General features: G+C 44.6%; 1 protein-coding gene across 1 annotated transcript in view; it reads left to right on the plus strand.

Annotated features, from left to right (window-relative positions):
• Window positions 1-12,789, plus strand: part of ANXA10 (annexin A10) — a 147,804-nt gene that overhangs the window by 39,117 nt on the left and 95,898 nt on the right. The window contains exon 2 of the mRNA XM_044276203.1: window positions 11,225-11,306. Within this exon, the coding sequence (XP_044132138.1) occupies window positions 11,225-11,306 (82 nt within the window). The remainder of the gene's footprint in view (window positions 1-11,224; window positions 11,307-12,789) is intronic.

Consider the following 12,789-nt stretch of genomic DNA (forward strand, 5'->3'; position numbering starts at 1 on the left):
AGGTTAGGCATTCACAAAACACCATTAGAGGTTGTGTCACTTCAGTAAATTGCATTTATTATGTAGAGAAAGTTAATACAAGGCACTTACTAAGGTATTGTGATTATCCGTATTGCTTCCTTCGCTGGCTTGATTCATTTTTCATCTCATTATATACTGCTCATTTCCATGGTTACAACCACCCTGCAATCCATCAGTGGTGGTCATGCTTTCACACTATGTGCTGGCCATTCCATTCTGCAAAATGCGGAATGCACATGGCTGCAGACCGCAAAACACCCAATGGTCGTGTGCATGAGCCCTTAGTTTTAGTTATGGGCCAGATCAGACACTTCAGTTATTTTCGTTGTTGAGCTTCTATAACAACAATGAGAAAGCAGCCTTAGGGCTCATTGACGCGAACATAAGGGCTGGCCATTCATATGCAAATGCAACCATTTTCTTACGGCTTATTCATATGTGAGTGAATCACGGACATGTGCTGTCCGTGTTCTCCATGGACAGCACACATCTACTGATTGTGGTATATTTAGTCATACATTCTTGTTTTTCCTCTGTGCGACTTTGGTCCATCTTGTGGACCAAACATGCTGATTAAATCCTATGGCATTTGAGTTCTGTCTGTGGTTTCCACTGACCATTAGTAGGAGATGCTCTGGAAATCCTCTTTTTGGCCTATGAAATATGGATGCAACAGAGGCTACAAGATGGACATGAAGTAAAAAAACAAACGACCCTACACGCAGAGAGGCAGTTTCTCCAGAAGCTAAAGTGTAAGAGGGCACCCAGCCGCCTGGGCACTTACAGACAATGCCATTCACTCTGCTGCATGCAGCGCACTGGGAGCATCCCGCCATAGCCATTCAGGAAATCATTCACTAATTGGCGATGGTGGGATGCACGAAATGCAATGTCTCTGACAGAGCGAATGACATTCACTCACTCATATTCCACACACCATAGCCTGAGAACCCCAGCGCACGTGCACTGACAAGTCATCAGAGCATCAGAAGCCACTCCAGTAAAGAGCATCTGAGTTCAGAACGCAATCTACAGCATCTGATTCTCAACACTGAGCATTGTGTCCCTATAACAAGGATTATTATTTTCTGTTAAGGGGGAATTTTAGTGAGAGGGGCTGCCACCAGTGCCTAGTCAAGGGAATTGGAACTGGCTAATAGAGCATAACAAAGGACTAGTTTTTCCATCATGTATAACGGAAACAAACAGAAACGTTATTTTGCCCCATAGACATGTATTAGGAAGAAGCAAAATGGAATGCCTCTTAAAGGCCTCTTTCACACGGGCGAGTTTTCCACGCTAGTGCAATGCGTGAGGTGAACGCATTGCACCCGCACTGAATCTGGACCCATTCATTTCTATGGGGCTGTGCACATGAGCGGTGATTTTCACGCATCACTGGTGCATTGCGTGAAAATCACAGGAAGCTCTATATTGTGCATTTTTGAGCCCCTACCTAAGACAATTGCCCAAAAAAAAGAAAACTATGGCTCTCAGACTATGAAGACACTAAAACATGATTTTTTTGTTTGAAAAATGCTTTTATTGTGTTCAATGTAAAAAAAAAAAGTTGACATATTAGGTATCGCCGTGTCCGTAACAACCTTCTCTATAAAAATACCACATGACCTAACCCCTCAGATGAACACCGTAAAAAAATTTTAATAAATAAAATAAATAAAAACGGTGTAAAAAAAGCCTTTTTTGTCACCTTACATCACAAAAAGTGTAAATAGCAAGTGATCAAATAGTCATATGCACCCCAAAATAGTGCCAATCAAACCTTCATCTCATCCTGCAAAAATGGTACTCTACCTAAGACAATCGCCCAAAAAATAAAAAAAAATATGGCTCTTAGACTATGGAGACACTAAAACATGATATTCATTTTTTTTGTTTCAAAAAATATATTATTATTGTGTAAAACTTAAATAAATAAAAATAAGTAGACATACTAGGTATTGCCACGTCCGTAAGGACCTGCTCTATAAAAATATCACATGAACTAACCCCTCAGATGAACACAGAAAACTCTGTGGTATTCTCCTGATGCTGCTGCTGCTTCCATATCCACACTATGTCACCTTGCCACTCTTTGGTATCCTGATGCTGCTGCTGCCATATCCACACTATGTCCCCTTGCCGCTCTGTGGTATCTGGGAAGCTGATGCTGCTGCCATATCCACACTATATCACCTTGCCATTCTGTGGTATCTGGGATGCTGATGCTGCTGCCATATCCACACTATATCACCTTGCCACTCTGTGGCGTCCTGATGCTGCTGCCATATCCACACTATGTCACCTTGGCACTCTGTGGTATCATCCTGATGCTGCTGCTGCCATATCCACACTATGTCACCTTGTTACCCTGTGGTATCCTCCTGATGTTGCTTCTGCTGCCATATCCACACTATGTCACCTTGCCACTCTGTGGTATCTGGGATGCTGATGCTGCTGCCATATCCACACTATATCACCTTGCCACTCTGTGGTATCCTCCTGATGCTGCTGCTGCCATATCCACACTATGTCACCTTGTTACCCTGTTGTATCCTCCTGATGCTGCTGCTGCTATATCCACACTATGTCACCTTGCCACTCTGTGGTATCCTCCTGATGATCCTGCTGCTGCCGACTCCAGACTCTGTCATTGTGCCACTTGGTTGCCTCCTCATACTGCTGCCACCTTCAGACTCTGTCATTGTGCCACTCGGTGGCCTCCTCATACTACCGCCAACTCCAGACTAGGTCATTGTGCCACTCGGTGGCCTTCTCCTGATGCTGTCAACTCCATACTCTGTCATTGTGCCACTAGGTGGCCTTCTCCTGCTGCTGCCGCCACCTCCAGACTCGGTCATTGTGCCACTGGGTGGCCTTCTCCTGCTGCTGCCGCCACCTCCAGACTCGGTCATTGTGCCACTGGGTGGCCTCCTCATACTGCTGCCAACTCCAGACTCTGTCATTGTGCCACTCGGTGGCCTCCTCATACTACCGCCAACTCCAGACTAGGTCATTGTGCCACTCGGTGGCCTTCTCCTGATGCTGCCAACTCCATACTCTGTCATTGTGCCACTAGGTGGCCTTCTCCTGCTGCTGCCGCCACCTCCAGACTCGGTCATTGTGCCACTAGGTGGCCTTCTCCTGCTGCTGCCGCCACCTCCAGACTCGGTCATTGTGCCACTGGGTGGCCTCCTCATACTGCTGCCAACTCCAGACTCTGTCATTGTGCAACTCGGTGGCCCTCTCCTGACGCTGCTGCTGCCACCACCTCCAGACTAGGTCATTGTGCCACTTGGTTCACTGTTGTATAGGTGAAGCACCGCACACCATTGCTGCTGGTGCCCACAAGGACATGTAAGTCAAAGTAAAAAAGTAGGGAATTGCAGTACACAGTTTCTTTTGTCTGCAATTAGTTATTTATTTATATTACATCATATAAAGTTCATAATCCAGTTCCTTTTACAAGGGTTTTACAGTAATCACATAAATATGAGAAATAGCAAAAACATTTATCTGTGACATACAGTGTACTTTTTCAATAGACGGTGTCCTGCTGACAGTGACATTACCAGTGCCACATCTGCAGTGTAACATGTGCGCTGAAAAAATTTATCTGTGACATCCAGTGTACTTTTTCAATAGACGGTGTCTGCTGCGGACAGTGACATAACCAGTGCCACATCTGCAGTGAAACGTGTCCCCTGAAAAACTTGTGACTTACAGAGTACTTCATCTGCACTATTTTACAACCTTTGGTATGTGAACTATGTAAACATCTAGGTGGCAGCGCCATATTGTAATGGCTTCACACTAACATCAGTACAACATACATCAAATATGACACATCAAGGAGAAGGATCCTCTTGGGTTCTGAGTTAGATCCATTCCAGTATCAGAAGACATCATGGGCATGGTATCCTTCCATTATGGTTTATTACTTTCTTATCCAGGATTTTGACTTTATGGGTCTAGACCAGCAAGATGCTTGTACATATGAGTGTGCTTTAGACAAGATATTGCAATGTTAATTTAAGCTGTCTGCAGTAGGCTTCTATTGTTGAGCATACTGCTTATATTACCGTTGACATCTCTGCATAACTCAGAACATATCTATGATAATATATACAGTACAGACCAAAAGTTACGACACACCTTCTCATTCAAAGAGTTTTCTTTATTTTCATGACTATGAAAATTGTAGATTCACACTGAAGGCATCAAAACTATGAATTAACACATGTGGAATTATATACATAACAAAAAAGTGTGAAACAACTGAAAATATGTCATATTCTAGGTTCTTCAAAGTAGCCACCTTTTGCTTTGATTACTGCTTTGCACACTCTTGGCATTCTCTTGATGAGCTTCAAGAGGTAGTCACCTGAAATGGTCTTCCAACAGTCTTGAAGGATTTCCCAGAGAAGCTTAGCACTTGTTGACCCTTTTGCCTTCACTCTGCGGTCCAGCTCACCCCAAACCATCTTGATTGGGTTCAGGTCCGGTGACTGTGGAGGCCAGGTCATCTGGCGCAGCACCCCATCACTCTCCTTCATGGTCAAATAGCCCTTACACAGCCTGGAGGTGTGTTTGGGGTCATTGTCCTGTTGAAAAATAAATGATGGTCCAACTAAATGCAAACCGGATGGAATAGCATGCCGCTGCAAGATGCTGTGGTAGCCATGCTGGTTCAGTATGCCTTCAATTTTGAATAAATCCCCAACAGTGTCACCAGCAAAGCACCCCCACACCATCACACCTCCTCTTCCATGCTTCACGGTGGGAACCAGGCATGTAGAGTCCATCCGTTCACCTTTTCTGCGTCGCACAAAGACACGGTGGTTGGAACCAAAGATCTCAAATTTGGACTCATCAGACCAAAGCACAGATTTCCACTGGTCTAATGTCCATTCCTTGTGTTCTTTAGCCCAAACAAGTCTCTTCTGCTTGTTGCCTGTCCTTAGCAGTGGTTTCCTAGCAGATATTCTACCATGAAGGCCTGATTCACACAGTCTCCTCTTAACAGTTGTTCTAGAGATGTGTCTGCTGCTAGAACTCTATGTGGCATTGACCTGGTCTCTAATCTGAGCTGCTGTTAACCTGCGATTTCTGAGGCTGGTGACTCGGATGAACTTATCCTCCGCAGCAGAGGTGACTCTTGGTCTTCCTTTCCTGGGGCGGTCCGCATGTGAGACAGTTTCTTTGTAGCGATTGATGGTTTTTGTGACTGCACTTGGGGACACTTTCAAAGTTTTCCCAATTTTTCGGACTGACTGACCTTCATTTCTTAAAGTAATGATGGCCACTCGTTTTTCTTTACTTAGCTGCTTTTTTCTTGCCATAATACAAATTCTAACAGTCTATTCAGTAGGACTATCAGCTGTGTATCCACCTGACTTCTCCACAACGCAACTGATGGTCCCAACCAGGGCCGGACTGGGACAAAAAATAGGCCCGGGCATTTTTGACTGAGCAGCCTAATCACATGACACCCAACAGGCCCCACCCCCTTGCAGTCTAGGGGTGGAGCCAAAACCGGAAGCACAATTGACTTTGTTTTCCGACTTGCATAACAGGAACCAGATGGATCTGTTTTGATTCCCATAGACTTTTATGAGGACGGAGAGCAAACTGAAAGCCTCTTGCAGAGTCTGCACTGTACAAGAGAGAGATAGCAGTGGCTGTGAAGGGAAAAGTTCCAGAGCGCAATGACTGCCCCAGAGCCTTTCTGCTGCCTGACCAACCGTATGCTGCCACAGCACCAGCCTGCAGGACATCAGAGAGGCCTGGGGTCCACATTATAGCACCACTACATTTACTTACTACATTTATAATAAAACAATTTACTTACAAAAGAAGCTATTAAGTTGTCTGCTTTGCCGTCCTCTGCTTGCTTCCACTGATTATTTGCCCTCCTTTCTGTCTCTCCTCGCAGGCGCACTGTTATGGGCATCAGTGGATGACACACTGTTATGGGCATCAGTGGATGACACACTGTTATGGGCATCAGTGGATGACACACGGTTATGGGGGCATCTGTGGATGACACACGGTTATGGGGGCATCTGTGGATGACACACTGTTATGGGCATCAGTGGATGACGCACTGTTATGGGCATCAGTGGATGACGCACTGTTATGGGCATCAGTGGATGACGCACTGTTATGGGCATCAGTGGATGACGCACTGTTATGGACATCTGTGGATGATGCACTGTTATGGGAGGATCTGTGGATGACGCACTGTTATGGGCATCTGTGGATGATGCACTGTTATGGGGGCATCTGTGGATGACACTGTTATGGGCATCAGTGGATGACGCACGGTTATGGGGGCATCAGTGGATGACACACGGTTATGGGGGCATCTGTGGATGACACTGTTATGGGCATCAGTGGATGACGCACTGTTATGGGCATCAGTGGATGACACACGGTTATGGGGGCATCTGTGGATGACACTGTTATGGGCATCAGTGGATGACGCACTGTTATGGGGCATCGGTGGATGACGCACTGTTATGGGGCATCAGTGGATGACGCACTGTTATGGGGCATCTGTGGATGACGCACTGTTATGGGGCATCTGTGGATGACGCACTGTTATGGGGGATCTGTGGATGACGCACTGTTATGGGGGATCTGTGGATGACACTGTTTCTGTGGATGATGCACTGTTATGGGCATCAGTGGATGACGCACTGTTATGGGGCATCTGTGGATGACGCACTGTTATGGGGCATCTGTGGATGACACTGTTTCTGTGGATGACACTGTTATGGGGACATCTGTGGATGACGCACTGTTATGGGGGATCTGTGGATGACACACTGGTATGGGCATCTGTGGATGACACACTGGTATGGTGGCATCTGTGTGGATTGTGGAATGATGGAATCTGACACAGATACCGGGGGGGGGGGGCATCTGTGGATGACACTGTTATGGGTGGCCGGGGGGATCTGTGGATGACACACATATATGGCAGCGCAAGCATCTTGTGCTATATAAATGTGTCATCATCCACATATCACATCTCCCCCCCCCCATAACAGTGTCCCTCCCTATTGTAAGACGTCTGTTCCTTATGTAAGTGAGCTATTGAGCTTGTAAATAAACTTGTGCAAAGTATATGAGTAGTTAGTAACCAAACTACTCATATACTTTGCAGTTTGCACAAGTTTATTTACAAGCTCAATAGCTCTCTCACTTACATAAAGTTACTATCTAATATAATCTATCACTATCATCACTAACTTACCAAAGCCAGTTGGGCACTAGTACTGGGGCAGGCGGGCAGGCAGAAGCTGGTGGGCTGGTGCGGTGGTGGCTCCAGTCCAGTCCCGCTCTTCAACATTCAAACTAGGTGGCCGCGTAGCGTAACGTGCCGTCACTCACTACGTCACGTCGCACGCTCCTCCCTCTTTATTAATGAAGGCGGAGCAGGCGCGTGACGTCTGAGTGACGTTACACTGCCGGCCGCCGGAAGATGGAGTCACAGAGGCCGGGCACAGGAGGCGGAGCAGTGGGGGTGGACTCACACAGTGAGTAAGTATGAGTGTGAAGCCGGGGCTGGCAGGAGGCAGAGCACAGGGAGGGGTGTGATTAGGCCATACCGGCACACCCACTCGAGCCCTGAGGCGGCCCGGCCCTGATCAGACAGATTATTAAGATGTGCGGCCGGGGGTGGCAGGAGGCGGAGCACAGACAGACAGGGGTGTGATTAGGCACACCCACTCGAGCCCTGAGGCGGCCCGGCCCACCGGGCAAATGCCCGGTCTGCCCTATGGCCAGTCCGGCCCTGGTCCCAACCCCATTTATAAGGCAAGAAATCCCACTTATTAAACCTGACAGGGCACACCTGTGAAGTGAAAACCATTTCAGGTGACTACCTCTTGAAGCTCATCAAGAGAATGCCAAGAGTGTGCAAAGCAGTAATCAAAGCAAAAGGTGGCTACTTTGAAGAACCTAGAATATGACATATTTTCAGTTGTTTCACACTTTTTTGTTATATATATAATTCCACATGTGTTAATTCATAGTTTTGATGCCTTCAGTGTGAATCTACAATTTTCATAGTCATGAAAATAAAGAAAACTCTTTGAATGAGAAGGTGTGTCCAAACTTTTGGTCTGTACTGTGTATATATATATATATATATATATATATCATCTATTGTCATACCATTTAGGATTTTGTAGGCTATTGGTTTTATGGCTGATCCCCATAATATGTATCCTATGTATAAAGTTCTTTGGAGAGTCATCAACCAAGGTCTTTTTGTGTTTGGAAAAATCTTATACTTCAGAAACCCTGCAAGTTAAGAGCTCACACATTTACAGCTTTCACATGTGACATGTTCAGCTGGGGCCATATGTACACCTCTACGTTAAAGGGGTTGTATGGATGTAGCATTATGGGGATAGTGAAAACAATACTGAAAAGTGAATAACTTTACAATATATTTTAGTTTAAAATCTGGACTCACAGGATGTTAGAAAATAGTGTTATATAGGGCAGTGTTTCCCAACCAGTGTGCCTCCAGCTGTTGCAAAACTACAACTCCCAGCATGCCCGCACAGCCAAAGTCTGTCAAGGCATGCTGGGAGTTGTAGTTTTGCAACAGCTGGAGGCACAATGGTTGGGAAACACTGATATAGGGAGCACTTACTTCGCCATACATAGCCCATAAAGCTGTCCCTCGCTCAGTTGAATGTACCATGCATAGCAGTCACTATTTGGATGGCATTCCAATGATTCTGTAGCCATGCCACTTTAATTATTTCATTGCGCATTGTAATGGAATAAGTGTTCCATGTTACATTGCGGGTTATTTATGCAGATGCAAATGTATTAATACAGATGTAAATGTGACATTGTAGTTACCTTTCTCAGCATGTTAGGAATCATCTGTGATTGGTATAATGTACTTTGCGCAATGGAGGCAAATGTCGCATTGACTGCTATGCTCCACTGCACTTTTTTATTTGCACTTTTAAAATGTTTTCCATTATTCTAGTAAATTACACGTACACCTTTCTTTGGCTTTTATACTCCTAAGTGTTTCGCGTAAAGGTCAGTAATCAGTAAAGTAATGGATAGTTGTCCGTCCATCTGTCATTCTAATAATAAACCGATTGCAAGATATAGAGTACACAGAAGGGTTTTCGCAATAATATGAATCCACTAAACAATGTTGTAACCTAGTAACCCCTTTAACACTACCATTTAGGCCCCTAATTTCTATTTTTTCTATCAAAATTGGGATTTGCATCCAAATTATCTGTAGATAAATGTGTGGGGATCCGCTCTGGTAGGCAGTGGTAGCGAGTGCAGTATAGAGGAAACACAGACCGGTCTTGGTGTAAAACACGATGCTTTGTTTATTCACACGGTGCATACAAGTGAAAGATTGTGCAGTTCATAGGCAGGGTGGTCACACACAACAGCAAAATAATAGTTCAAACACAGCAAGTCCCTGCTGCAGGCTACTTGAGGCCTGTTTCCGTCACATAAAGCAAAGTCTATTTAAACCCAGGAGTAATGTCACCTTTTTTTCTCCTTGGTGAAGTAAGTCCCTGGGTCCGGCTTCTACCTACGGAACACGGAACCCTCCTGGCTTCAGCTGCGGGTTCCCGCACACTCCTTTACAGGCCTCAGCACACAGCCCAGCTCACCTCCACTTCTCACTCTCCAGAGAGCAAAGAAGCTCCACATTGCGCACCACACCCTTGTTGCTGGTCGGGTTTTAACCCTTCCCTGCAAAACCTGGCCTGGACCGTGGGGAGACAGGCACCCGCCCGTATATCTGCCTGCTCCCAGTAAGAGCCGGCCTGGATCCGCTGTGTTAACAGCATAACTGCTGCAAAATGCACTTTTCCGGCTCTTACTCCACCGGGGCCAGGACCCCCCGGGGGCACGTACCTCCCGTCTACCACCACCCCAGGTACTCTCCTACAAATGGTTCCTGGTGTTATAGAGTTATGTAGCAGACAATATTGTGACACCTCTGGCAGGATACCCTGTTAGCATAGGTAGGATACCATTAGTGTAGCTCTCCGTTCCTCATGATAGTGGCTGCTTTTTTATATTTAATATTTATAGTTTTATAAATGGAATGACCAATGTTAACTCATTTCTTCAAGTAGGCCTATAACTTTTCTTTCTGACACACTACCTGTCACGGCTTGGTGGTAGTTTGCCGTGACACTTTTGCCTCACATGCTGGTTGCCGGTGGCAATGAGTTGTATTGCATGCGTGGGTGCTTTCCCTTTTTTAGGCTGTTGCCCTTCCTTTCTGGTGTGCATGGGGTTAAGGTGTGAGCAAGGTGGAGCTGGGTGTGGTCTCAGGTCTCTTCATATACTGTTGCTGTGAGACTGAGATCATGGTTATGTCTGCCTTTGTATGAGAAGGAGCTTGCTCCTTTCTTGGATGCTATCTGAGTTTTTTTTCTTTTTTTTTTATCAGATTAGACCCCCAATTGTTCATCAAACCCCCAATCCTCATCAAACCTAAAATCAGACACCCATTCCTCATCAGACCTCAGATTAGACCCCATTCCTTATCAGACCTCAGATCAGACCCCCAAACTAATTCCCATTCATTATTAGACCTTAGATCAGACCCCCATCAGAACTCAGATCAGACCCTCATTCTTCATTAGACCTCAGATAAGACCCCCATCAGACATAAAATAAATGGCATGTCCCTCCTGTTTTGGACGGCACTGCCACTTTACAGACCCAGCAGCTGTTCATGCACTCACCACTCCGTGGTCATCTCTGGCTGGGAAATGGTTGCATGATGAAGGTGTTACACAGGATTGAATCTGATTTCTTAAGTGCCTGCATAATTAATACAGGAAATGGAAGATGGCCACTAGAGAATTAGATGCCTTCTTGATGCCCTTATAGATGTCCTACCTCTTTGGAAAATGTAGTTTGCTAATGGCTACTCCTTGCTACTATTCCCTACTTTGTTACACCATGTCAACTAATGGGAGAGCTAGAGAAAGTCTCCAGTGTGAGAGCTATAGTATCTGTTTCAACTGCGATAGCTAGATTTTGTGTGGGCTATGCTTAACCAATGTACCATAGAGAAACAGTTCACCATTCTTTTTTAGATGTATTTTGTTCATTATATACTGTGAAATCTCCCTTGTTTTCTTGTGTAATTATTCTTTATATTTTAAAATATCAGCAGGTCCAGGGGACAATATTTCCAAACCCCAACTGTGATCCAATGATGGACGCACAGCTCATTGGAGGAGCTCTACAAGGATTCGGTCTGTATTATATTGTAATGTTAAAGCATGTGTACCATAATTATACATGTCGTGTCCCATCTAAAAATAGTCATTCATTACATTTGTATGTTCAAATATGCTGAATCACATAATTTTTCACAACAAACTGTCATACACTCCAACATTTCGAAATGAAAATGGTACAAGCCTCCACCACACATACACACAAGTGCTAAGATGCTAAGCATATGAGGGAATAAACCCAATATGCTCCTTGTTTTCAGGATGTAGGTGGCGACTAGAGATGAGTGAAGTTTTGGGAAATTTGTTTTGGTTGCTTCGCCGAATTGTACCCAAAAATCTGCTTCGTGACTAATTACTTTGTCACGAAGCGCATTTTTTTATAAGTAGCCAGTGCAATGACAGGGAGCAGCGATAGCGCCGCTTCCTATCATTGTATTCCTCAGATGCCATGTTCATAGATGATCGCGGCATCTGAGAGTAATAAGATGGAGGAGGTAAGTATGATTATTTTTGTTTTTTACATTAGTTCAGGTTAAATCGGTTAGCTACCATGAAGCACGAGGAAATTCAGCTTTGCGTTGAATAAAATTTATCCTGAAATTCGGATAGAATTCCACTTTGTTGGATTTGATTCGCTCATCTCAAGTGGTGACATTCCAAATGTCTGAATTGCCATGCATCGTTATTCCATCTATAAAAGATGAAAAATTTCAGTCCTGTACCACCAAAATGGGTACAATTGGAGGGTCTGAACAGACCACCTGAATTAAAGGGAATGTGTCAACAGAAAAGTCAAATTTTTATGTTAAACATAATTTTAGAATTTTTGCTGATTTGTATTCCATGTCATTATCCAGATCTAAAAAAAAAGTATATACTGGTAATCCTGCAATTTTCACACTGGCCACTAGGCCTAATAATAGGTAATGATTATCTTTTCTGTATAGATAACTTTTCAGTAGCTATTATCATTATAATCACCGGCAGAATTACAATGACAAGTAATACCTCTATATAGATAACACAGAAATAAACATTCACAATAGGTGATATCACAGCCTGCCAGCTCCCTCCTGACCTCTGCACAGGTCACAGAGCATGCCTCAAAAGCTCTCCCTTAGGCCTCTTTCACACGGGTGAGTTTTCAGCACGGGTGCAATGCGTGCGGTGAACGCATTTCACCCGCACTGAATCCGGACCCATTCATTTCTATGGGGCTGAGCACATAAGCGGTGATTTTCACGCATCACTTGTGCGTTGCGTGAAAATCGCAGCATGCTCTATATTGTGTGTTTTTCATTCAACGCAGGCCCCATAGAAGTGAATGGGGTTGCGTGAAAATCTCAAACATCCGCAAGCAAGTGCGGATGCGGTGCGATTTTCACGCATGGTTCCTAGGAGATGATCGGGATGGGGACCCGATCATTATTATTTTCTCTTATAAAATGGTGATAATGGAAAATAATAGCATTCTTAATATAGAATGCTAAGTAAATTA

This window comes from Bufo gargarizans, chromosome 1 (genome assembly GCF_014858855.1).
Source record: "Bufo gargarizans isolate SCDJY-AF-19 chromosome 1, ASM1485885v1, whole genome shotgun sequence".
Taxonomy (NCBI): Eukaryota; Metazoa; Chordata; class Amphibia; order Anura; family Bufonidae; genus Bufo; species Bufo gargarizans.